Source organism: Astatotilapia calliptera, chromosome 23 (assembly GCF_964374335.1).
Source record: "Astatotilapia calliptera chromosome 23, fAstCal68.1, whole genome shotgun sequence".
Lineage (NCBI taxonomy): Eukaryota > Metazoa > Chordata > Actinopteri > Cichliformes > Cichlidae > Astatotilapia > Astatotilapia calliptera.
The window spans coordinates 13,977,354-14,005,032 of record NC_137443.1 but is presented as its reverse complement, the minus strand read 5'-3'; the positions used below and the strand labels follow the sequence as shown (position 1 = coordinate 14,005,032).

At 41.1% G+C, this 27,679-nt stretch overlaps 2 protein-coding genes across 2 annotated transcripts; both read left to right on the top strand.

Annotated features, from left to right (window-relative positions):
- The first annotated feature begins 830 nt into the window (after nt 1-830).
- Nucleotides 831-5,128, top strand: LOC145419331 (unconventional myosin-VIIa-like). The gene is made up of 8 exons (XM_080297124.1): nt 831-928; nt 1,052-1,204; nt 1,662-1,846; nt 3,893-4,014; nt 4,085-4,227; nt 4,319-4,432; nt 4,705-4,858; nt 4,944-5,128. Exons 2-8 carry the CDS (start codon nt 1,094-1,096, stop codon nt 5,126-5,128), a joined length of 1,014 nt encoding a protein of 337 aa, XP_080153250.1. The 5' UTR covers nt 831-928; nt 1,052-1,093.
- Nucleotides 5,103-25,946, top strand: myo7ba (myosin VIIBa). The gene is made up of 38 exons (XM_026159693.2): nt 5,103-5,217; nt 6,182-6,321; nt 6,402-6,612; nt 6,692-6,827; nt 6,911-7,083; nt 7,171-7,314; nt 7,420-7,578; nt 7,737-7,829; nt 8,265-8,359; nt 8,477-8,561; nt 8,650-8,868; nt 9,321-9,527; nt 9,611-9,820; nt 9,913-10,077; nt 11,035-11,334; nt 11,413-11,573; nt 11,655-11,781; nt 11,856-11,975; nt 12,700-12,873; nt 13,748-13,975; nt 14,072-14,239; nt 14,336-14,453; nt 14,850-14,976; nt 15,383-15,549; nt 15,637-15,818; nt 16,166-16,287; nt 16,382-16,536; nt 17,622-17,775; nt 18,264-18,419; nt 20,690-20,795; nt 20,893-21,006; nt 21,104-21,188; nt 21,282-21,382; nt 21,602-21,787; nt 23,435-23,551; nt 23,758-23,841; nt 23,949-24,068; nt 24,152-25,946. Exons 1-38 carry the CDS (start codon nt 5,191-5,193, stop codon nt 24,245-24,247), a joined length of 5,532 nt encoding a protein of 1,843 aa, XP_026015478.2. The 5' UTR covers nt 5,103-5,190; the 3' UTR covers nt 24,248-25,946.
- The last annotated feature ends 1,733 nt before the right edge of the window (nt 25,947-27,679 follow it).

The following is a 27,679-nucleotide window of genomic DNA, read 5'->3' as shown; positions in this document are numbered from 1 at the left end:
GCCACTCAAGGAACTAGTCCCTCATCAGTAGCAGGGGCTTCCACGCAACACATACCTGTTCTCAGGTAAGCGCTGATTTCTCTAAAAATGTAGCTAGAAAAGATGGATTTTTAAAATATTTATATGTTTTTTGTGTATTTTTTTGGTCTTTAGTAGCAAGGTTATAAAATTCAGTGTATACTTTTGAACAAACGTGTCTTCAAAGTGAAACCCATGCTTTATTTTAGTTGCCTTTAAAGTTTGTGTAAATGTAGCAGAAGACTGCTTTTTAACATATCTAAAATATGTGGCTGTTGTATAAATCTCCAGCAGTGATATGAAACCAACTCTCAGTCAGGGTTTGTCCTGACTGAGAGTTGGTCTTTAGGGGTTAACTGCCACAGATAAGAATGATTAGTCCAAGTCCAGTAAAGGCTGTTGAGCCTTTTAGCTTGTTTTAAGGATACTGATGTATTTTCCTGTTACTTCTGATCATTATATCAACAATAATGCTTGTCATGTTTGGAAAACTGGTTACAAAAAATATTTTGGGGTGGAATAGGAGGGTGGCTGAAACACCCTTGAGCAAGTGCAAAACTGTGGAAACTGATTTTTATAGCATGGCTAAGGAAATCTGTATTGATTGTGTTTTAAGTTCGATTGCTGTAACTTTTCCTTCATAAGAAGTAGAAAAGAAAATGTTTTCGTTGCAGATTTAATTCACATTTCAGCGATGCTGCACCTGAGCAAGGTAGGAATGAGTTCTCTGTTTCTATAATTAAGATTCATGATCCTAAATCATTACAAGGCCTTTTTATTCATGATAACTCCCAATTCACCCAAACAGGGAGATTTTGTATGGGTGGACACGGGCACCGGGGTGCCGATTGGGGCGGAGGTTAAGGTCACAGACACCGGGCAGATTCAGCTGCTCGATGACGAAGGAAAGGTACAAAAACCCGACCGATACTCTGCGCTCCTGCCAGATTCTTTACAATAATGTGAAATCTGCCTTTAAAAGAGCTGTATTTGCCTTCTGTGTAATTTGAGATCTTTAATAACAAACACACAGGAACACAAGCTCAAGAAGTTAAATGAGAAAAGCATCCGGCCCATGCATCCGACCTCTGTGAACGGCGTAGACGATATGATCAGGCTGGGTGACCTGAACGAGGCCGGACTGCTCAGGAACCTCCTGGTACGACACAAGGAAGGAATCATCTATGTAAGTTTATGTTCCCTGGATTCACTGCAGAGCCGCCTAGTTTTATGACATCCATAACCATCCATGGAAATGCTTACTTGATGCGAACAGCTTTCAGGCTCAGACTTTGCCCTGCAGTTTATCACTGTGTTGTTTGTCTCCATAGAGACCAATGAGCCTCTGTTTAAAGAGAGTAACCCAGTGTTTATGAGTCCCAACGCCAAAACTCAACGGAGCGTGTGTTTAATTATGAATTGGACCTTTTTTGTGGTGTAAAAACACTGCTGTGAAAGGCTGGGGGCAAATTATACTGAGTGTAATATCCTCTATCTTATACTTCTCAGTTATTTTATCGAGCAATCATTCAGCATTTATCTCTGCTTTTTTTTTACTGTGACTAATCTGTGAGAGTTATGTATCACATGCTGAGTTTCCACCATGATAACGACGTGTTTACTCGCTGCTCTCTGTTTTAAAGACATACACGGGCTCCATTCTGGTCGCAGTGAACCCTTACCAGCTGCTGCCCATCTACACTATTGAGCATGTGCACATGTACACAGACCGGCGGCTGGGTGAAATGCCGCCTCATGTCTTCTCCATCGCAGACAGCTGCTTTTTCAACATGCGCCGCAACCGAAAGAACCAGTGCTGTGTCATCAGGTTGGGTTTTTATGTCAGTTTTACCACTCATATAGTCACAGATGCAGTTCAGACTCTTGGTTTTTCAATTTTAAGCTGCATCTATATGAATTATAATGAATAAATGTAGAGACTAGGAAAAAATTATACAGCAGCAGCAAAGGAAAAAAGCATGAGAAGGTAAAGTGGATGACTTTAAATCAGAGTATTCACTTTAATATGTTTATTCTTTATCAAAGCATTTGATTGGAATTTTATTATTAGATTGTGATCATACATAGATACATACACTTCACATAAAAAGATTGTTTAAACATATAAAACTGGTTTATACTACGTGTACATCTAGATTTAAGTTATATTATGTTTTGATGGATGTTATTTAAGACTATTTGGCTTAAGTGAAATCATCCCAAATACACTGTAGAAATTTCTTAATAGGAACAAGGAATATAAAATTATAGGGAAACAGGGAAAAAACAGAGACTACACTTTTAAATGTCTCAGTAAGCCTGCAGTCTGAGAGCACCGTTCTCTGTTGGGGTGATATGGTACTCTGGGGTCTATAAGATATGATGGGGTGTTTATATGTCAGGAGAATGGTTTAAATTGAATTCTGTTCTTTAGTTTTTCCATCAATGCCCTCTGATATTCTTCTATGAAAGTTTGGTAGAATACCTGTTTAAGTACCTTAAACCCTTCCCCCCCCCAAATTCCTCTAATTTCAGAAGATGACCAAATATATGGATATGGTCACCAGTAGGTCCACCACATTTCCTCCTTTGATCATTGAAACATCTCAGCATTTAAATTTCGCCCATTTATTGGAGTTATGAAATGTTGCCCCAGCACATATTTCTGTTTATCTGTGTGTTGTTCACATTAATACCTCTAAGTATTTGATAAAGGCGCTAAAGGTGAAAAGATTTGTGTCACATATTCAGATTATTTAAGACTGCAATCTTTATGGAGGTGGTGCATGCGTGAGCTAGCTGGGCTAAATTCTGACAATTTCTTTAGTGAGCATCTGTTTGAGATGGTATAAAATCCTTTAAAAATCATGTTAGTGCTGAAATTTTAAGTACTCCAAATATTATATACATTTATTACATCTTATTGCACATCATTCTTTTTTCTTTTTTTTTTTTACTATCAAGTCTGTTTTAAAAGATAACAAATGATTGCTGGACTGAGTAAAATGATTAATTGGAGCTTTTGTTTATGGGAAAAAGAGAGAGCTACCTTTACAGGAGCGCCTAAGTGCCCAATAAGTAATAAATGTGAAGTATTAACAAGGTAACACCATTATCACCACTAAGGTTAAAGGTAAGGTAAAAATATTCACTAATATTTGGACATAACCTACAATTTGCGTTCTTTCAGGCAGTTACCTTGTTACAGTTAATAGAAACTACAACCTAGAACCAGTTAAAAATTTGTCCTCAGTCTCTCCAGACTTTACATTTGTCACCTAATTGAATATTAATTAGTGAACATAGTGGGTGCCTTTTGTTACCTTTATACTCAGCCGACTGTTCATGATCCTTGTCTAATTCACCTAACAAGAAAATATTTCCCGATGCTGGAAGCTTTAGGAATTCAAAAAAATGAAGCACTATATGTAAAGAAAAAAGACACTGGTGCGTTAATACATCATATACATAAGACTAAAACAGCAAAAAAGGGCCCAGTTTCTATTATTATAATGGAAATAACCAAAACTAGCATTCGGTTTTGGAGTTTCTCTAAAGTTTCAGTTCAGAAATCTTTGTTATTCAGTCTGGGTGACTAAATGAAAAAGATCCTTTAAGTATGCTCTAACAGGAAAGACCAGGACTCATTAAGTGTCCTGGTCTTTCTGGAGATAAAATGCGCTTCCTTATTAGAATGCCTTGTTATTTTATTCCTGAGTTTGCTGCTTGAGTAATAGAGAAGATCTGAACTGATCCAAGCAGAACTGCTTTATCAATGTATTGAAGTTTAATTTTGAGCCAAATCCTTTTGAGATCTTTATGAAAATATTCAGGAAATCCATCACATCTACACCCCCCTCGTGTGTTTTATCAGCGGAGAGTCGGGAGCTGGGAAAACCGAGAGCACCAAGCTGATGCTGCAGTTTCTGGCTGCAGTGAGCGGTCAGCGCTCCTGGATTGAGCAGCAGGTCCTAGAAGCAAATCCCATCTTAGAGGGTACGCTGTCTTATCCAGCACCTTTTTGTCATTTGACTTGCCTTTTATTAACTGTAGCTTATCCTCTCAGCCTTCGGTAACGCCAAAACCATTCGAAATGACAACTCCAGTCGATTTGGGAAGTACATCGACATCAGCTTCACCAAGGGCGGGGCTATTGAAGGTGCCCGCATTGAGCAGTACCTGCTGGAGAAGTCCAGGGTGTGTCGTCAGGTGGGAATTTCAGTCTGCTGAACTTTTCGGAAACAGCATTGTGTTAAAGCCAAACTTTCCTGTAGTAAAGAACACATGCATCAATGTGCAGGCACCAGACGAAAGAAACTACCACATCTTTTACTACATGCTGATGGGCATGTCGGCAGAAAAGAAGAAGATTCTTTCCCTTGGAAACGCCGCTGAGTACAAGTATCTGACCATGGTACTGTGATGTTTAGATTAAAGATTGGATTTATTTATGTTTTCTGAAAATACATGGAGCAGGTGGGAAAAATCAACCAAATTAATTTTTAATTTTACCAAATTAAAAATCTTTATAGTCATGGTTTCTGTAACCATAATATCAGTATATCAGTTTCATGGGATTTGTCATAGTTTCAATAGCAAAACTGAACAGAAACAATTACTGGTGCCCTGGATGTTTGATCTGATAACTCACTGCTTATTCAGTTTTAACTCATGTGACCACACCAGGGTAACTGCACCAGCTGTGAGGGCCGTGACGACGTGAAGGAGTACGCTCACTTCCAGTCAGCTCTGAAGATTCTCACATTCACAGAAAATGACTTGTGGGAAATTTCCAAACTGCTCGCAGCCATTCTTCACCTGGGCAATGTGGACTTTGAGGGTAAAGCAGTCATTAAAAATGAAGATTATTTTGAAACAGGTGCAATCATTCAAGTAACTGACATTGATTTCCTGTGGAATTCCAGCCACCATCGTAGATAATCTGGAAGCCTGCAACGTCCACACGTCGACCAATTTCAAAATGGCGAGCGAGCTCTTGGAGGCATGTGCCGTTTTCTCTGAAGATACAGCTAGAGTTAAGAGATCATCTTGTCTGATTGTGCTACCTTGTTGCCTCAGGTGGATCCCAAAGCACTGGGGAAAGGTCTGACTCAGCGCTCCTTCCAGACTGCCAGGGAACACGTGACCAAATGTCTGACCTCTGCTCAAGCCATGGACGGCAGGGACGCATTTGTCAAAGTAAAATGAATGTGTGACGCTGCAGCTCATTTTAGCAGTCAGGAAGATAGGCCTAGATGGCTTAAAGTAGGTAATCAGATACTACTTTCCTGTGTAGATTGTAATTTTATCCATCCACCAGTCCATTTTCTTCTGCTTATCTGGGCCAGGTCGCGGGGGCACCTTAAGCTGAGAATCCCAGACCTCGCTCTCCCTATCCACTGAGAGATATAATCTCTCCAGCATGTCCGGGATCTGACCTGGGGCCTCCTCCCGATGGGACATGCCTGAAACACCTCATCTAGGAGGTGCCTACGAGGCATCCTTGTGAGATGCCTGAACCACCTCAATCGGCTCATTTTGATGTGGAGGAGCAACCACTTTTTAATCTGTGATCTCATTCTTTCAGTCACTAACCAAAGCTTGTGACCATAGGTGAGGGTAGGGACGTAGATCGACCGGTAAATCGAGAGCTTCACTTTTACACTCAGCTCTTTCTTCACCAAGACAGACCAGTACAGTGGCAGCATCACTGCAATGGACCAATCAGTCCAGCGATTTCCCACTCCTCTTTCCCATCACTCGTGAACAAGAGCTTAAGATACTTAAACTCCTCCAATTGGGACAGTAACTCGTCCCTGACCCAGAGTTGTTACCCTTTTCCAAGGTGAGGACCATGGCCTCAGACTCGGAGATTCTCATTCCCGAATAAGCCCAGACGATGGTGCAGGGAACAAACCCTCTTGTCCACCAGGAAAACTCTAAAGCACAGGCAGCAAGCCGAGGGGATACTAAAATACCCACCCCAGCCCGACACCTCTCACCACAGAAATTCCATTCTGAGACAGAGTCCAGCCGATACGATTACAGATTAGCCATCAGCATACTGATAGGTTAATTTAGTCATCATCAGTAGCAACTGGTCACAGATCAGTTTCCACGTTAAAAAAAAGCTTTATTGCTGGTGTCCGTGTATTTGTTCCAGGGTATATACGGAAGACTTTTCATTTGGATTGTGGAGAAAATCAACAGTGCCATTTACAAGCCGCCTGATGAGGAGAACGAGGCCAAACAATCCATCGGCCTTCTGGACATCTTTGGTTTTGAGAACTTTAGTAAAAACAGGTTGGTGTCCTCCGTTCTCAGGCCAGGCCTGCGTGGGTACTCTTACTAAGCCTCTGTCTTTGTTTCTTCTTTTTCTGCAGCTTTGAGCAGCTGTGCATCAACTTCGCCAATGAGCAGCTGCAGCAGTTCTTCGTCAAGCACGTCTTCAAGCTTGAGCAGGAAGAGTACGCCCGTGAAAACATTGTTTGGAAGCAAATTGACTACCAAGATAACCAGCGAACCCTGGACGTACTGGCCAGCAAATCCATGAACTTGCTGTCGCTTATTGACGAGGAAAGCAATTTCCCCAAGGTCTTTGTCCTCATCGTACTTTAAATTCTCTAACGGACCAAAGCAAGGAAGGGTTTTAAAAGTGTAATTTAATTTTCAGGCCACAGATGCCACCCTGCTCCAAAAGATGAACCAGTATCACGAGAAAAGTGGCATCTATCTTCCCCCAAAGAACAACTACGAAACACAGTTTGGAATCGAGCATTTTGCTGGAAAGGTCTTCTATGACTCACAAGGTACACTTAAGTCATTTAAAGCCAACCTGTTGCTCTTTTGGTAATGTTCCTCTGATGTTCTCAATGTTTTGTTTTTGTTTAAGGTTTTCTTGAAAAAAACCGTGACACCCTGAGCTCAGACCTCATTAAGATGTTGGAAAAGTCCACCAACAAACTCCTGAAACAGGTGTTTCGTAATGACCTCAAATCCACCTCCGGTAGCATCAAGATTGCCAACGCCAAAATGACCATAACATCAGCCAAGGGAAACACCGGGGTTAGTGCAGCCTTTTATCACTTGACCATTCACATCACCATCACTGTATAGAATTTTTTACACATATTTGCACTTTATTTGTATTAGCAACAAGTACCAGATGGCAAGAAGCGTGTGCCAACACTGAGCGGTCAGTTCCGCCAGTCCCTGGATTCCCTGATGAAAACGTTGACTGCATGCCAGCCGTATTTCATCCGCTGCATCAAACCCAATGACTTCAAGAAGCCCATGGTGAGGAGACAGTCTTGGTCCTCTCAAACAGAATAAAACATGCTTGAAAACTGGAAAAAAAAGAAGAAATTGCTTCAAATCTCATTTAGTACCTCTTTGTCTCAGCTGTTTGACAGAGAGCTGTGCATGCGGCAGCTCCGTTACTCCGGTATGATGGAGACCATCAGGATCCGGAAAGCTGGGTATCCTGTACGCTACACATTTGATGAGTTTCTAACTCGATATCGTGTCCTCCTGAGGACTTCCATCTGTGATCCAAATACCGTGAGTTGTTTTTGACAAAATCTGTGTTTTGATCAGCAAAATTCTTTCTATGACCAACTCATATGTAAGCATAAATCCAAATGAAAGTCTTCCATATAATGTTATTTATGTTGTTGTCTTTTGTTTTTCTTTTTTTTTTTTAAATGCTGGTTTAACAGGAAAGCGAAGAGAAATGCTGTGAAAGTATTTGTGAAAACCTGCTTACCGGAGAAGGTGACTGGAAGACTGGAAAGACAAAGATATTCCTAAAGGTTTGGAAGCTTATAAGAACAATCTTAGCTGAATGTATATGGTTTGAAATACTGAAATATGTGTGCACTAAGCAGTCATAGACTTCCAAAAACCTAACATGCCCTTCAAGGTTGTCTCATAGTGCACCTCTGCGGTCTGTATTTATCCCTACATACACAGTTGCCTACACATTTTTCTTAAACGTACGGCAATCTGAAAACATGCACTGCTGATAGGAAGCGGCCTTTACAGAGAAGGGCCTGTTCTTATCAACTGTGCCGCAGAAATTCAATACAGATGAGGAGAACTAAAATCTATTGGAGCACTCTGCTTTGCCAGCATAGAGATACATAAGTACATAAAAGAATCTCACTACTGTCTGAACGTCAGCAGTCAAGAACCAGCGCAGGAAATGAAAAGGAAATAAAATGGTAATTTCTGCTGTTTTCTTTCAGGACCATCATGACACAATGCTTGAAGTAGAGCGAATAAAACAACTAAATGTGAAAGCCCTTTTGATCCAGAAAGTCCTGAGAGGCTACAAATACAGGTAGGAGGATTAGATCTGCATTACGCTTTATTTATTTATTTATTTATTTATTTATTTATTTAGTATTCTTACATGTGAATTACTGCTTCAAATTTGCATGATTCATGCCATCTAAAGGAAAGAATTCCTGAGGAAAAGGTCAGCCGCGATCGTGATTCAGAAATACTGGCGAGGACACAAAGGCAGGAAGCTGTACAAAGTGGCAAGTCGCGTTTTCAAAAATCAGCATTGACTCGAGTGAAAATGGAGGCGTCGCTTGCTTTAAACCTTCGCTCATCTTCCGATTCCAGGTGCAGCTGGGCTTTGCAAGGCTGCAGGCACAGGTTCGCTCTCGCCAGCTCCACTTCCAATATAAAAAGAGAAGGCAGGCGACCCTCGTGCTACAGACCCATGTTCGAGGACACCTGGCCAGGAAGGAATGGAAGCGCAAGAGGAAGGCTGTAATCCTGCTACAGGCACACACCAGGGGCATACTGGCGAAAAAAGCTCTCGAAAAGATGAAGAGAGACGTAAGTACCACCACCGATGTTTCATCTTATTTCCACTGTGCTGCTATCTATCAGTTATTTTAGTTTTTATTTCACATTTATTTTATAATGTTAGAGCATAATTTCAAGTATTTATTCCTTGCTTTAGTTTACTCCATCCATAAAAGCATTTATCTTTATGGCTTTGTGAAGTTTGGTAATTTGTCTGTTGTTGTCACCAGCGAGGAGTGGCCACATACCCTGCTTTATCATCTGTTTACTCAGTGTGAGGGCAGAATTTACACAATGCACATCAAGCTGTAGTAGGGAACAATTTAAACTGATGACTGAGACCAAAACTTTAGTTGATCTGTGACCTTAGTGTTTACGGATGAGCAGTTGAATCATTTCCTGATAGGCTTCTATGTAGTCTGACTTATTTTTGCAACAAGGTTAGATGCCCCCTGCTTAGAGCACTGTTTTTGCTCTTTCAGATGTACCTCTCTGCTAAAGAGAAAGAAGAGGAACAGCGGCTCATTCTGGAGAAACAGAGGCGCTTGGAGGAGGTGTTGAGACAGAAGAGAGAGATGGAGGCCAAGCGGCAGTCAGACCAGGAGATGGTGGATGACATGTTTGACTTCCTTACTTTAATGCCCAACACTGTAGGAGGGCAGGAGGGGCAGGCACCCATGGGATATGAGGTTTGGAACCAGATGTTTTGGCAGGTGTTGAATGATTTTTAGATATAAGCCGATGAGTCACACGTGCTTGTATGTGTTTGCAGAATTTTGGTGGGAAACGGATAATTGAAGAGATAGACATTGACGAAATCCAGATGGAGGAGGATCTTCCCAACGAAGACTATGATGACCTGGATGAGTACTCCTTCGCCAAGTTTGCCTCCATGTACTTCCAGGGTGCAGCCACCCACACCCATATCCGACAGAGGCTTCATCAGCCCCTGCTCTACCATGAGGATGAAGATGATGTTCTGGTGCTTCTCTTAGTTCACCACACATCATAATTCCACGTGTTTCTGTCTGTTTTTAATAAAGTTTAATCATGTCTCTTTTGTGCTTTCACCAGGCTTCGCTCACAGTGTGGTGGATCATCCTGAGGTTTATGGGAGACCTCCCTGAGCCAAAGAAACGGGCCCAGGTTAGGGTACCCTCCTCACAGGATCGCTTTATGCCACAGGAGCTGATGTCCAGAAAGGACAGACGTCTCAGCAACATGGTGGGCCTGGATCAGGTAGGAATCAAAACCTCAAAAAACGGAATGTCTTTAAGTTTGCTCCATCTTAATCCTGGCAAAACGGAGGTTCTCGTTTTCAGTCTGGGGTCAGTCATTCCCAGCAACATCAAATTAAGACTGCTAAGAGTCTTGCTGTTATTTTGACTGAGAACTGAATTCAGAGTCTTACATCTAAAAGCTCATTCAGTCTTTTCTCTTTTATTAAAAAAAACAAAAAAGTAAAACCTTCTTTGACACATAATAGTACAGAATGACTAGACAGCACTTAAATTTTCTCCCATCTCAATTCTTGTAACTTTCTCTTTACATAAACTTTCACATAAAAACTGCTACTGATACCTTATAGCTGCAGCCGGCCTCTCTGATCACCTGATCAGGGTCTCCTAATTGTTCCAGTCACCGAATTAAAAATCAGAGCTGATCATGCTTTTGAGGTTATAGTTTCTAAACTTTGCAATAGCCTTCCTCGGCTAATCTGTGGTTTGTTTCAAAGACTGCTGTAGACTCATTTTTGTAGATAATCTTTTCCTTAATCTTTCGCCTGTTATTTGTGGCTTTTTGTTCTTCTATTACACGTGGATATTGGCGTGCATGCAGGAATAAATGAAAGGCCGTGAGTTTCACTGTGTGTCTGACTTATGCTTTTCTGCTCAAAGCACTTTTTGGCTAAATGTGACATTATAACACTTGATTCGCTTGAAATTCTTTTTAACCACACTCACACTCTCATGAATCTTTCATCATCAAAGAGTACACACAACTGCGAGGTAGAATGCATTACAAGTAAGACCATCAAACCAACTGGACTAAGACACTGTTGCACAAGACGCAGTCCAAAATGGCACTAGAGGATGATCTTGCAGGAGAGACTTGACAAATTTAATCAGTGTTCATTTTGATAATCATGGGCCAGTTTCCAGAGATGTTTGACCATTTACTTTTTCATTTTTTTAGAGGGTGCTGAGAAATAGAAAAGAAACAGAAGCTTCTACAGTCCCTGAGCCACCAGGACAAAACAAAAGGGGCTCCATCTTTATAGACATCCTGACAAGAACCAGGAAGGCTTCTGCTGTGCCCAACCAGACCCCTCAAAACCAGAAGGTGTACACTGTACCAGATGCAAGCGCTCGAGGACGAAAGGGCTCCACATTCACTGACCTACTGTCCAAAAACAGAAAAGTATCAAATGTTCAAGAAAATGGAATCCCCAAATCTGGTTTAAACTTCAGAAAAACCTCGATCATCATGGAGGAGGTGAGGCAGAAGCCAGAATATTTTGTTGCCGTTCACTTTTTAACCAAGCTAATGGACATTTACATTTTTCTCCAACAGTCAGATGATCAGACGGAAGTTTCCAAGCCTGCCACTCTGCAGACTGTGAAGGAGGATCCCGAAGTCTTGACTGGAGAGTCGGACACACTGGACAGACCCCTGACTTCTCTGGAAAAGCTTCACTACATCGTTGGATACGCCATCGTCAGGCCTGACCTCAGGTTACAGAAGTTTGAAATGGCATAGCTCCGCTGTTGATATCTCTTTCCGAGCTTCTGCTAATACACAGTTTTCTGCAACAGAGATGAGATTTACTGTCAGATCTGCAAACAGCTTCATGACAACAACAATCGTACGGGCTTCTTCCGTGGTTGGATCCTGCTGTCGCTTTGTTTGGGCGTTTTTCCTCCCAGTGAGCGATTTATAAAGGTGAGTACAGCAGCCGTAACAGCTGTGCGCATTTCAATGCTGTGATGTTTTACCTTTTACTCTTGTCTTTGCAGTACCTCCAAAGTTTCATCCGCTTGGCTCCGAGCGGCTACTCGTCCTACTGCGCTGACAGGCTGCGGCGCACCGTGATGAACGGCACACGAGAGGAGCCTCCCTCCTATCTGGAGCTGCAGGTGCTGAGATTTATACAGCTTCATATGAAAAATGCAGCATTTTCAAAATTCCTTCAATCTATGCTCAGTAACTCTAAATGACAACAATACTTTATGCATTAAATCTACACCTTAGCCTGATGGGTGCCTTCCCAGAAAAATAATACACAGCACCTCTCCAAAGGTTGATTCTGTTCATCTGGACGTAGCGTTTTGTCTCCTCTTTAGGCCAAAGTACTCTAAAGTCAAATGTGAGGCCATCTGTCTAACAGCTAAAGGGCTACAATTACTCCACAACCACGTGGAAGACACACAGAAAACATCACGTTAGAGGGCTGCACTTTTTCAGAGAACTGCATATGACTGCAGACTTCTCTGACTCTGTCATTATCGTTATAAAAGAAAAGAAATTCTGTGCTGAAATTTGATGAGATGCTACATTAGCAGCTGACACTAGCTATACAAACATCCTGTAACATGCTCACATCTTTTTAAAAGAATTTCAAAAAATGCTGCCAGGAGACGTCACAGTCCACATTTACAGTGTTGGTTTGGTCTCAGTTGGAATTATGCGGCATCTGAAATCTCATTGAAAAATTAAACTGCACATGTTTCTAGATATATTCCTTTACAGTTGAAAAATGTTTTTGTGTAAGTTGAGTAAGCTACTAACTTAAGGTGCAGAAAATATGCACAAACTGTGATTTCCACTTAACTAACATGTTTATTTCCTGCACCGTGACAGGCCACCAAGACAAAAAAGCCCATAGTTGTGACTGTGATGCTTATGGACAACCGCTCCATTAACCTCCCCGTCGACTCAGCATCTACGTCTAAAGAGATCTGCCAGCTTATCTCCAACAAAATCAACCTCAAAGACAGCTTTGGCTTTTCCATCTACGTCGCCTTGTATGCAAAGGTACATGTTTACAGACGGATCCAAATTCTTTCATCTGAAATGGGAAGCTGATATGCGGAAAGCATCCTGTGGCAATCAGAGCGTCCAGAATAGACATCTATCAGCCGCTCATCTCAATTTGTTATAAACAGCTCATAAATATAAACCCTATGAGCTGTGAAGATGCAGGGCCCAAAAGCGTTAGTGAGTGAGGATTTTTTTCACTTTGCAGTGCAAAAACGCTCATTACCAGAAATAACTTGTTGACAGAGCCGAACGCTCAGACCTAAGCCTTTGATTTCCGTGGCAGAAAGGAACGAGAAGAAGCAAAAGAAAAACAGAAAAAATGTAAATAAAGCCAGTTAAAATTTGTTGTTTTGGTTTTTTTTACATGAAAGGAATATCTGAAACCTTCCTAGTTTTCCACTCAGTCAAACCCGACTTACGGTGTGACTTAAACAGCTTTTTATTGATTTATATTATTCCTGTTTGTAAATGCTCTGAATTGGGGACCAGTCTTATCTACCTTCCTTTCATAAACAATGCTCCAGAGCATGCTCTGGTAAAGGAGGTAATAAAAGAAGCATCTTTCTTTAGATTTGGAGAATTCAACCAAGCTCTGATTATTTCCGTATTGTGCAAACACTAATGCGAGCAGGAAGTCACAAAAAATACAAGCACGTGCAAAAAAAAAAGAGGCTCTAAGGGAAAGAAGCACAGAGGTGACCCAGAATACACAGTAAAAACAAAAAATCATGATGGGATGCTTGCAGTGTAGTTATTTTCAAGTGATGGTCATACTGGTTACATGCCTCCCTGATAATTGTACGAGTTAAATATGAATACAAGTATGTCAATAAATGGATAGATATTAACACGGTAAGCTGCGTTGAAGGTGTGGGCTCTGGGCAGCGGCCGGGAGCACGTGATGGACGCCATCTCCCGGTGTGAGCAGGACACAAAGAGGAGGGGAGGCCAGGAGCAGCACGCCCCCTGGCGTCTCATCTTCCGTAAAGAGATCTTCACCCCCTGGCATAACTGCAGTGACGACAAGCTCAGCACAGACCTCATCTACAAGCAGATCATCCATGGCTTGAAGTCTGGAGAGTACCAGTGTCAAAAGGTGCGCTCCTATTGCTTGTATTGTAACCAAGGATTCAACTAAGCATTCCTGCCGTACACCTCTAACGTGAGTTTTTCCCACATTTCACTTCCCCAGGAGGACGACTATGTCGACCTCGCTGCAAAACATTTGTACATCCAACACGGATCGGACAGCCGCCCAGAAAACGTGAAGGATGTTGTGCAGGACTGCATCAGTAACTCTCTGCTGGAGACCAAGACAGAGAGTAACTGGGTGCAGATGGTCAGCACTGCCTATGCTCAGGTCAGTCGCATCCTGGATCACATGCTGTAACACATAGAGGGTTAAAAAAATGTTGTGGGTAGAATCATTTCTTTTGTCTTTGTAATCCGGTCACAGGGCTCGTATGTGAGTTCCAAACAAAAGACGGATTCGCTGAAGGCGGAGATAGTCGATTACGCTCGACAGAAGTGGCCCATCTTCTTCTCCAGGTTCTTTGAGGTTGCCAAACTTTCAGGTAGGCGTCTTTGTTCCTTGTACATAAAAGTGTAAACCTTTAAGTTAAAATCAAACCGTAAAAAAGAACCGTTGCTTGAGGCTGGGGAGGTAGTTATCATTTAATTCTTGTTTATTTTAATTTTTTTTATGCTCTGTTTGAGGCTCAACACTTACGAGTGTTCAGATTGTCAGCAGCAAATTGTCAAATTTGTGAGCAAGCAACAATCAGCCTTTCTGCTTTAAAATGGCACCAAACTGACTCATTGTTGCAGTTCCCTTATTGTCGTTAAACTCGGCCACTACTGCTGCTTTTCACTGATATATTTCATATTTTCTGCATTATTTTAATATCTTAAACAGCTTAGATTAAACTCTCAGGAACAGGAAATGATCAGTTTCTCCATGATGTTCCCAGGCCCTCCACTGCCAAAGAGCAAGTTTATTGTGGCCATAAACTGGACAGGAATCACATTCCTGGATGAGCGAGAGAAGAGGCTGGCAGAACTCTCCTTCCCAGAAGTAATGGCTGTCAACGCTGTGAGGTAAACCTGTTTAGGCTTTGTTCAGGAGAATCCAAGAGGGAAACAAGATTACCTGAAGGTATACTCTTGTTAACACGGATGCGCTATCTGTGAAATTCTGGCTCCCAAAAACTATGAACAAGATAAAAGATAAACAAGATTTGTTTTTGTTCTTCTGTCCTCCTTAAAGGACAAATCTTTAATAAAAACATTTGACCTATTTTAAAGTCTTTTTAGCTTTAAATCACAGTCTTGAATATTTATTATAAGGCAAGACAATTTTGTCTTTTTGCAACTGTAATCGTGAAGGAAATATTGGATATTTTCAGAAAATTGTTCCATAAACAATTTGTTTTTTTAATAACTTGTTGAATTTGCTAAAAGAGGAATGCTTTAATCGTGTTTTTGGCTCGGTGGTGGTTCTCAGGAATGTTAAAAAATCTGGCCAGGCCGTGTCTCTGATGACGCTGAAAGGAGACTTCACCCTGAGCGGCCCCTCAGCGGCGGACATGGCCGAGCTGATTACCATGTTTGTCAGTGGGCTGACGGAGCGTTCGCAGTACGCCGTGGCCCTGAAAGAAGTCGAGAAGCAAGGTCAGTGCCCCACTTCCTCTTCCTTTGAAGTAATTTCTCCTGATTATTAACTGACTGACTTCTCAGTTGTTTTTCAATCCTCTCCAGAAGACGCCACGTTCCTCAGCTTCAAGAAAGGAGAGCTCATCATGCTCATTAAAGACAATGATTTCTCTCAGGACCACGGCTGGGTTAAGGGCCAAAACGATCGCACGAAACAAACCGGGGCCGTCCCCATCGATGCCATCACAATCCTGCCAACGCTCAGCAAACCCACCAACGAGGTCATGGTACGGAGCAGCCAATCAAATCAGAATAAACGTGAATCAACGTACAATTGACCAAATTTTGGAAAAAAAAAAAAAGCCTGAGAAATTAGTGATATGAAACATTTTTATGATATCACAACACACATGAAGACATATCTATCTATCTATCTATCTATCTATCTATCTATCTATCTATCTATCTATCTATCTATCTATCTATCTATCTATCTATCTATATATAACTTTTCATTGTTTTCACTTTCATTACTGTCTTGCTGTCAGTTCAGCACCTGCCTCCATTTTTTTCAGTTATAGACCTTTTTGCTAGCATGAAGACTAAATGCGGTGGGTGTTTCCTTTTTTTTCAGAACCTCATCAACCTCTCACCAAACCAGAGGAAGGACATCATACAGGCCACCATGAAAGAAACAGGCACAGTGGGGAGAATTGCTCCTTATTCACTGAAAGATTTCTCTGTCGAGTATTTCAGGTATCTGAAAATTTCGTCCATTCTTCTGCTGGCTTTTTTCACCAGCAGATCAGTGAAACAGTACTGACAGCACCACTCTTTGTCCTCTTTCCAGGCAGCCCATTAAGGATGTGAACCGTCAGGTGATCGCTAGGAATGCTGCACCCGAAAGGTTGTGGGTCCACTCCAGAGAGCCAATAAGACAGCCACTACTCAAGAAGCTTGGAGGCCACCCAGAGTTCACCCACAAAGCCTGTCTAGCTTTCACTGATATCCTTTGGATACTATAAGATGCAATAATTAAAAAAATTTTCACCAATTTTTTTTACATGGTAAACCATTAACAAAGAAGCTGGGCAAAGCCTCTGGGTCTAAAAAGTGGAAAACAAAGCTGCATTCTTTGCAATGGCCAGCAGGGGGCAACAAGTCTAATTGTGCAGAGCTCTATGAGCGCATGATCTTACTTTATACGCGACTTATGACCCCAGCAAACACTTTCCTTATGAGTTTATGGTCTCTATCACTAGATTTAAGTCTTATTTTATAGAACATGATTCTAATTTAAGTTAATTTAAAGTGCGTTGTGTTTTAGGGCATGTCAAGTCATTAACAGCATAAGGTTTCTCAGTCACAGGCGAGGCCTAGCACACAGCGATCAGCATCAGCACACCAGTCAATCAAAGTGGGCATACTCCTAACTCTAGTGTCCAGGTGGAGTTATAAAGATTTGTTATGAAGGGTGAAACTATCCACAGAGTCTGAAACAGCGGCAGGCTGTAACATGTTCATTTCTGCTGTAAAGTGGACATTTTAAGTGCATTTTTTTGGCATTTTTTTGGCACTTCCTCTTTGGTTTCATTTTTCCGTTTCACAGGTTGCCGCTTGATGACGACGATGCTACTAAAAGGCAGACACACTAGGTGGTGCTAACCTAATAGAACATTTGCAATCATCTTCTGCTATTCAGCTGCCATTTTCACAGTGGCATCTGGCCCTGCATTCAGTCACATAAAGCCTGCAGTAAACCTTAGTGGACAGATATTAGCTAAACACCTCAACATGAAACAAAATGAAGTCATAAAATTTACCTGCTTCTTTCTCTGGACATATTCATATTTATTCTAACTCTTTTTGTTTATTTTAAGCCCAGAACCTAGTAAGCAAGGAAAGTTGGAAACCAGAGTAGTAATAAGTAGTACACAGAAGAAGAACTGAAACCACGAGACAGCTGCAAGGTCTTGAAATATAAGAGGGGGGAAAACAGATACTGACTAATGGGATGTTACAGAAAGGTATTTCTGTAACCTCAGCTGTTCAAAATCCACCATTGTTAGCCATCCTTGACTGCTGTGTACCAATCCTGAAGTACATGGGTGATTACCCCACCAAGCAGCAGCAGAATCCCCTCGAACTCACTGACCAAATCTTCAGCCCCGCCACTAAACACGATGCTCTGAGGGATGAGATTTACTGCCAGATCATGAAGCAGATGACCAACAATAACAACCGGTAAACATGTTATTTCCTGTGTACATGCATCCAAAAATTTGTAAGACGCGATGCATGCAGAAACTCACCTGACAGATAATCACACAGTCACAGTTGCAAGAATGAACTGAGAGTAGTTTCTGTCCACAGCCTGCCTGTCTGCTCTGCACGCTCCGGTTATTAAGTTCTCTCTCAGTCTTCTTGGTCTGTTAGTCATGGATCACTCCAAAACAGTGAGAAGTGGAAAATTTAAACAGTATATAAGCCTATAATGTTAAAAAATACATGTACACATTTCCACACAACTTTCCATGATGTTGCATAAGATGCTCATGGAAGGACAAACTGTTCAAAATATCACAAGATATAAATAAATATAATATATATGTGCCTTCTCAGACACTTAAAGGGTAAAATATTGGAGGTTTTGAAGGTAGCCCTTCTTTGTTTCAGTGCAGGAGCGACCGGGATAGAAATTTTCTTTATTATTTTTTCTATTCTTCACCCAGGTTAAGCATGGAGCATGGCTGGCAGCTGATGTGGCTAAGCTGCGGCCTGTTTCCTCCCAGTCAGCCTCTTCTGAAACATGCTCAGCGATTTCTGGAGTCGCGACGCAGAGAGCCACTTGCCTCTGACTGTTTGCAGCGCATGCAGAGCTCTCTGAGGTTTGTACCGCACGCTGGCCTGTATTATGTATCACACATAAACACAGAGACGCTTTTGAGTGTGCGACAGGAAGAATGCGTCGATAGAGTCTGCTTCTCGTTTAAAGTTGGTTTAAAGAGTAAAAAAGGACTGAAAGTTGCATCACCCTCCCTCAGGTGTGAAAAGGAAATGTCAAATAATTTAACTTCTTTTTATAGATTCACTGAGATCAAGTTGTGCAGAACCTGCTTGCGGTGATGAACACAGTCCTTTTCGTACAAATGTGTTGCATCATCTTCACAGTGAAAGGACCACATTCAGAATTTGCATGACCTCAGTTATAAATATATCTGATTTGCATCCAGGCTTTCCTCCATAATGCTAACAGGCTTGCAGAGACTCATTTGTTATTAAAGCTTTTATTAGTAATCAGAAAATACAGAAAGAAAACATTTATCATTCAAACACAAGCATACTGGTCACAACAAAGGGGGGAATAATTCTACTTTTTCTTAGGACAAAAGAAGAAAGTGAAGTTAAAAGACAACCATGATGATTTACACGATTTCCTGTCTTATGTCTCATTTTGCTGTGGTGGACATTCATGTTAAACTTTTTCACATAATGTGGTATATACAAGGAAGCAAGGGGACTGCTAAATGCTCAGTTTCACACAGTTTTTTTCTACGATGTTACTGAAATCTCAGGCATTTGGAAGACCTGCCCACATGCTTTGCAAGTCTTATTTACAAGGGGCAGTGAATCGGAAGAACTGTGGCGTAAAGGAAATAAAAGTCATGTAAAGCTACTCTAGTAGAATCCAAAAATGAAAATATGGAGTTGTGAATTTGAATAATCATGCCCGTACTGGGCTCCCTTTAGTCACCTATTGCAACAAAGCAGAGATACTAGGTCAGAAATGTGGAGAAATGCAAAGTGTTGCAGCCAGTACTTTGTTTACATCATTTGAATGTTAGACGTAGGTCTGTTAAGTGTGGTCAATGTGACTTCGAGGCAATGCTGATGAATATCAACAAGCTCCATGAAGTGTTTGTCTCTTTGTTCTGTGACCTTCCCAACAAGCATGTGTCAAACTTTATTAGGTGAGGTGTGGTCTAAGTGAACGTCTATAGGTATAAATGGTAAGGTCAGAAAAAGCATTAAAAGGAGGAGCTGCGCTGGAGGTGGGTTACAAAAAGGATTGCAAAAGGAGAAGTAACTGTAGAAAGACTAAAGCAGTTTAAATAGCATGTCCTGAATGCATTAGCTGAACAGCTAATGTGAGGTGGTAAAGAGATCAACTGACTGGAATTATGGGGTACACTTGAGTCTGTGGCCTCCTTAAAATATATGTTCATATCTCTAAATTACTCATATTCTCATATACTCACACTCATATTCCAAGAAGTTCAAGACCACATGCTTTTTGGTACTGGAGTAACATTACATTTTTGGCTCATTAATTATATACACCAATCAGGCATAAACGAATACCACAGATTATCTCCTCATCGTGGCACCTGTTACTGTGTGGGATATATCACGGAGGAAGTAAACATTTTGTCCTCAAAGTAGATGTAGAAGCAGGAAAAATGGCAGGCATGAGGATCAGAACATTTTGGGGGTGTTCCCAGTCTGCAGTGGTCAGTATCTGTAAAAGTGTCCAAGTCCAAGGAAGGAGCAGTGGTGAACCAGCGACAAGGTCATGGCTGGCCAAGGCTCACTGATGTATGAGACTGAAGGCTGGCTCATCCATCCATCCATCCACTTGGCCTATCCCAGCTTGTAGCCACTGTAGCTCAAATTGCCAAAAAAAAAAGTTGGCAATTTGGTTCTGATAGAAAAATGTAAGAATACACAGTACATCACAGTTTGTTGCATATGGGGCTTCCACAGACCAGTCAGGGTAGCCATGGTGACTCCTCTCCACCGCCGAAAGCACCAAAAATGGGCACATGAGCATCTGAACTTAACCACAGAGCAATGGGCAATGGAGACCACACCTCAGAGCTTACAGGACTTGAAGGATCTATTGCTAATGTCTTGGTGCAGATACCACAGCAGGCCTTCAGGGGTTTAGTGGAGTCCATGCCTCAATGCATCAGGGCTGTTTTGGCAGCAAAAGGGGGGCCAACAGACTGTTAGGCAGGTGGTATATTTAGCATTTAACCTAAATTGAGGTGGTACTAAGAAGAAAAGTCAGTTGCTTTAGAAACACTGAACCTTTGGACTTATCTGTTAGGAAAAAGAACAAAAAGGCAGGTACCTAATAATTGTTGTTCTGCTCTAGGATGGAGCCCAGGAAGCTCCCACCTCACCATGTGGAGTTAGATGCCATCCAACAAAACAGCACCCAGATCCGCCACAAAATCCACTTCCCTAATGACACAGATGAGGTAAAAACACCAACTCTTTTAATGAAACCAGAAAAGGCCATTGCTGGGTGGAGATTGCATTTTGGTGTTATCTGAGATTAATCTCATCCTTCTCCAGATATTTGAAGTGGCCACCAACACCAGGATCAAGGATCTGATTCTGAACATTTCCAGGAAGCTCGAACTGTCTTCAGCAGATGGCTTCAGCATTTTTGTCAAAACAAATGACAAGGTTCATTCAGTATTTTTATACATTTATACAATAGACGGTCTGGCATCTTTGATGAACAAAAACCAGCCTGTTGTTGTGTTTTTTTATTCTGTTTCAGTTTCTCAGTTTGAATGAGACAGACTACTTCTTTGACAGTCTGAGGCAAATCACTGACTGGTCCAAGAGTGTGAAAAGGATTGATGGTAATAAATCATCTTCTGATTAGAATGACGGCGGGACTTTAAATGGTCTACTATACACCTGTACAAACCTCTGTGCTCGTGTGTGTTCCGCAGGTGGGCTGGTCAACTATACTGTGTTCTTCATGAGGAAGTTGTGGTTTAACGTGATCCCTGGCAGAGACACAAAAGCAGATCTTATCTTCCATTTCCCTCAGGTACATTTGAATGATGTCTCATTTTCCAATTTTCCAGCTGATATGAAGCGAGATGTTTCCATTAACACAATTCCTCCTCACACAAAGATGGAGTTGGCGATTAAAATCTAGTAACAGTTGCCTGCAACTGAAAAACGTTTTGAATACTCGGTTAAAAAGTGAAACTTTGGCCAAGACCTGTTAAAAAATAAGTTAACGAAATGTCTTTCTAATTTCCAGGAGTTACCCAAATACCTAAGAGGCTATCATGTGTGCACCAAAGAGGAAATGCTCAAAATTGCAGCTCTGCTCTTCTGCATAAAGGTCAACAATGATAAGAACCAGTTAGTCATGATTCCCAAGTTGCTGAAGGAGCTGGTGCCCACTGACCAGCTGAAGGCTATGTCTGAAAATGAGTGGAAGAAGGTAGGACGGCTTGCTTCTATCTCACCCTATCACAGGGCATCCTTCTCTGTCTGCATTTCCTCTTTTACTACATCCACAATAAATCTCTGTTGTCTTCCTTTTTAACTCCTGCAGCCAGCGTCATCTTAAACGTTCTCTTCAGTTCAATGAAATTTTATTTTTACAGCGCCAAATCGCAACAAAAGTAGCCTCAAAGTGCTTTATATTGTAAGGTAGGCCCTACAATAATACATACAGAGAAAAACCCAACAATCATATGACCCCCTGTGAGCAAGTACTCTGGTGACAGTGGGAAGGAAAAACTCCCTTTCAACTGGAAGAAACCTCCGGCAGAACCAGGCTCAGGGAGGGGCGGGGCCATCTGCTATGGCTGGTTGTGGCGAGAGAAGGAAAACAGGACAAAAGACATGTTATCTTCGTCCAGTATATCCACTATCCCTTTTTTGCATATGCCCAAACCATTTTTTTTACAAAGCTGAGTTCACTTACACTGAACACACCCAGGTCTTATTAATGCCACACCTGCTGAATCAACTAGTCACTTAAATAGATCCTGTGCGACAAACTGAAGCAGGCTAAAAGATCTTAGAACTTACAACTTTTATTGTCAATGTACAGTTGCTTGCACAATAAAATTTGGAAGCAAGACACACAGGGGAAAAAAAGCAACATAATATCTCAAACATAAGACATAAGATCTCCAAAAGCAGCACAACGTGGATCCATAAATTCTGTCACAATCCAACGAAACAGCTGAGAAACAAAGTCGCTGACATCTATCAGTCTGGAAAGGGTTACAAAGCCGAGGCTTTGGGGCTCCAGTGAACCACGATGACAGCCGTTATCCGCACATGGAGAAAACCTGAAACAGGAATGACCAGCCTACCAAAAGTACTCCAAGAGCGCATTGACAACTCATCCAACAGGCCACAAAAGACCCCAGAGCAACATCCAAAGAACTGCAGGCCTCATTTGCCTCGGTTAATGTCAGAGTTCATAACTACACCATATGAAAGAGACTGAGTTCCAAGACCAAAACCACTGCTGAGCAAAAGGAACACAAAGGCTCGTCTGAGTTTTGCCAGAAAACATCTTGATGATCCCTGAGAGTTTTGGGAAAATACTCTGTGGTGTAGCGTGGTAGTGTGACGGTCTGGGGCTGGGACCTGGAAGACTTGCCGTGATAAACAGATCCATGAATTCTGCCGTCTACCGAAAAATCCTGAAGAAGAATGTCCATCCATCTGTTCGTGACTCAAACTGAAGCATGCTCGTGTTCTGCAGCAGGACAATGATCCAAAACACACCAGCAAGTCCACCTCTGAGTCTCTTAAGAAAAAACAAAGGTGGTTCATGCTTGCAAACCCTCCAATGTGGCTGAATTACAACAATTCTGCAAAGATGAGTGAACCAAAAGACTCACTGCCAGTTATCGCAAACTCTTCGTTGCAGTTGTTGCTGCTAAGGGTGGCTCGACCACTTATTAGGTTTAGGGTTCGCTTTTACAAACAGGGTCATGTAGGTTTGGTTTTTTCCTTCCCTCTTAATCATCAGTGTTAATGCTAGAAAACCATTAACCTCATTAGAGGCAGTGGTCACTTGAAGGTGTTGTTTCACTCTGTGATACATCTGTACTTTCATTTTCAGAACATTACCGCCTCATTTAACAAACAAACTGGAATGACAGCTGATGAAGCTAAGGTGGCGTTCCTGAAGGCGGTTCACCGTTGGCCGACATTTGGCTGTGCTTTCTTTGATGTGAAGGTGAGGCCTCCAGCGAGTGCAGCTCACACGATGGTTATCTTGGTATCAGCTATCAGATTGGCTGCGTGGGCAGCGTGTTTATCTGATCGCTATTGATATCTGTCACTATTTGTCGGGCCTCTGGTCTTTAGCACTGTTTCTGCAAATAGTGCAACATGACTCTAGCTTGACAGTTTCCTCATTTGCTTATCTTTCTTTCTTTTCAGCAAACATCAGAGCAAAAATTTCCAGATATTGTGCGAATTGCCATCAGCAAGCAAGGACTCACAATCATTCATCCAAAAACCAAGGTTAAAGAAAGTCTAAAACTCTATGGAGCAATAAAAATTTCAGTGCCCTTCTCTCATATCAACATTTTATTCATGTTTTTATTCATGTTTTTTTTTTTTCTTTGAAGGAAACTCTGGCAACTCATCCATTCAACCGCATTGCTAACTGGTCCAGTGGAAGCACCTACTTTCACATGACTATTGGTAATTTAGTCAACGGCAGCAAGTTCCTGTGTGAAACGTCACTGGTAAGACGTGAAACACTCTGTAAGTTTTGGTTTATATTTCGTCTACATTTCCTTTTCTTTATATAACTCTCTTCTGTTAAAAGGGCTACAAGATGGACGATCTTATAAGCTCCTACGTTAACATGTACCTCAGCGACAGGAAGACTGTGCAAACCAGGAACCGCCGCTTTGACATCTAAACTCTGTGGCATGACAGTTCGCTGAAAGCATGCTGTGTGTCTGTAACTGCAGACTGAAACTTGTACTCACAGTAGTTCTCTGTTTTTGGATTAGCAATCAACTTTTTTGTGCTTTCCTTAAAAAAACATTGAATTATTACATGAAACGAAGTAGTTGCAGATTTCTCAGTTTTTATTTAAAGTCATGTATGCTCTGGTCTGTGTATGAGTAACAAAATCAGAAGTTATTGGTCTCTTTGGTGTTTTTAATGATGGACACAAAACCAAAACTGTCTCAAGTTAAATAATTCTAGCGTGTTATTATGAATAAATAAATCCAATTTGAATGAGTCTGAGTCAAAGTTAAAGACCTAGGTCTAATAAGATTTGTTCTTGAACTTCGTGTAAATGTCAGTTTCATTACATTTGTGGATTTTTTTTTTTTAGCTCAAAATATTTGACCTGTTTCTGCTCACCAAAATGTCACAGATGTCATTTATGTGCACAGGACGCATCGTTTCGCACGTGTACTCAATTTTTTAGATTAAAAGAAAGTTGAATTCCAGACAATTATTAGACATTAATTTACCTGATGTAAAAACATTAAAGATTTTCTTGGAAGCAAAGTTCTATTCAGTGTTTTGTTTCTCAAAAAACAAAAAAATGTTACAAAGTTGAATTTTCCTCACACTGGAAAATCTTCAAATCACAGTGAAAGCTGGACAAGTGTCAAAGCGACTTCACAATTTGTGTGTTTAGGTTGCACACGCAACCTTTAAATTAGCCCATCTTCAAAAAGTATATCGAAAGTTAATCTCCACAATGATTTTCCCTTTATGTCAATTTTACAGATGCAAATTTTTTACTCTGTGTTAAAATTGTGAAATAAAACATCCCCCCAGTTAATGTGTCTTGGCGAGTTGAACTACTGTAGAATAAGGAGGGGATGTTTTTCTCATTATCATTCATTATTTTAATATGGCATTATTAGTTCATCAGAAGTATATAACCAGCTTTGCATTAAACATAAATTGAAGTTTTGACCTTACATTATCCTTTGCATTACAGTGATGGTGATAACTTTAGTTTGATTTTTTCCTTACAGGTACCAGAATAATAACATGATTTTCCATTGCAGATGTAACCATGATCATTCCATACACATTGCAGTTTGTTGCTTATTCTAGAGTTGTGCTCAAGGTAATTAAAGGTTAAAAGCTACAGCCAGCGCGAGTCTGGCTGATCTATGGAGGGCAAAGGCTTTGAGCTTGGAAGGCCGCACGCGCTTACACAGCACTTATAAGATGTTATTCTTGGTGATTTTGTGCTTAGTCATGTTTTAATATGTTTTAAGTAGAAGTAGCTGATCCAGCAATATTCATTTAATATTATATACTTGATTTAGAGCAATACACACTGATGGTCTTAACAAATGAAAGAGTCCTTGTAGCTGCCATGTTGTGTCTTAGCAGGGTACAGACGGTTCCAGGAGACGGGGGCAGTCAGCGTCTGCCCTCGCGAAGGAGACAATGTTATTCTTTGTGTTAAATAAAATTGTCAACATTGATTGTATTACACCTGTCACTACGCATGAGGGGGCGTTCTAATACCCTGATTTCATAAAACTATGGTGATGTGTTTTTTGAGATGAGATCTGAGACTGTCTGCATACAGTGTCCATCTCCCACGTGTGTGATCATTAAATCATCGTTTGACTCAACCCGACCGGACCAGTGTTGTTATTGTGGGTTTTTCCTCTGGTGTCCATCCCCAATATTTTTGAACCTTAACACTACCTAAAAGGTGATTATCATGATTGATTTGTTTTTAACTATAACCCTGTGATCATTTCTAACTGTCCACTGTCGTACAATAAAGCTCATCGTGGGACAACTAATATGAGCTTTCTTTGGGAAAACTGTGGGTTAGGAGATTGAGGAGCTCTACCGATCAGAAGATTGGTGGATCGATTTCCTAAATACTCCAATCACCATGTCGAAGCATCCTTGGGCAAGATGTTGAATCCCTGCATTGTCCCTGATGAATCTCAATTTTCCACTTCTTTTAAAAGATGCACAACTACATGACATCACTCACTGGTTTCTGAAGTCATGCTCTGAAGTATGGGCTCAAATTGTGGTCATAAATATTTTGTACTTGTAAATCAGTTTTGTACTTGCAAATCAGGATTTGTATGTGTAAAAAGAATTTGTGTGTGCGTAAAAAAGATTTGTGTGTGTGTAAAAAAGATTTGTGTGTGTGTAAAAAAGATTTGTGTGTGGACTTAGCCAAAAAATACGTGAGAAAGTCTGCACTCAAGTTTCAAGTTACAAGTACGAATTTTGACCCTATTTTTCTTCCTTTCATCTGATTGGCCAATGTCATGTCAATCACAAATTTAACTATCCAATCAGAGAACAGATGGCTTTGCCTGTCAGAGGGGTGCTTTTTTGAACTGCGCTAAACAACAGCAGTACGTTGACAGCGTAAAGACAGAATAACTCCAGCTTTGTGTCTTTTTCCATTCTAGCTGGTCAGCTGGTGGGTAACAGGCATCTCCGAAAACGTTTAGAGCACTTGTGCAAATATGTAATGTCTTGATAAATCGAGCAGCTATTTGAAGTTTACACAGCACCATTCTCGCATGAAAATATCTTAAAAGTTTATTTTGTGACCCAGAAAGAGTAATATTTCAAACTCCGCCACTCTGTGTTCCTCCGCCACTGCCTCGTTTTTTGGACGAAATGGATTCTGGGATAGTGCATTTCGTCATTTCAAGCTGATTGGAGACCAAAACAGCCAATCAGATTTTTTTGCATCCAAGTCTGTGATTGGCTGGTTTTGTGGCACAAATATAACGGTGTATAGAAACAGTGGAACGCGCACGGGCGGAAATGTTGAGAGCGCAAGCAACACATTGCGAGCGAGCGCAAATGCAAAAACTGAGCAAGAGGGGCTGCTATTGTGTGTGTGTATGGATCATAGCAAACACTGAAATACATTTTTTGCACGCAGCAATGAGTTTTGTTCACTCAAATTTAGCTTTTCAGAATAGTGGCACAAAAATAACGCCATACAATTTGAGCCCATACTGAAGCCTTGAGATGAACAATTGTGAAGCCAGACATAATCTTCCTTTCTATTATAGTATAACCAAAATTTACACAATAGACTTTTTGTTTTTATCCAACTTAACCAAAAATGAGTTAGCGAAACCATAGACCCAGCAGGGAGGTATTTAAAGAGATCAGAGCAGAGAGCTATTTTTTCATCGACTTCTATAGGACTGCAAAGCGTTTTGCAACAACAGATCTGGCCCCCTGGTGGTCATTAAGGAGAATCCAGGTTTAAGACCTTTCAACGTTGGTTTCACTTTTTCAGATGTGGAAATTGCATCCATCTTTTATACCGTCTGTTGTCAGCAGTTCCTACACACATCACCAACAGGCTCAG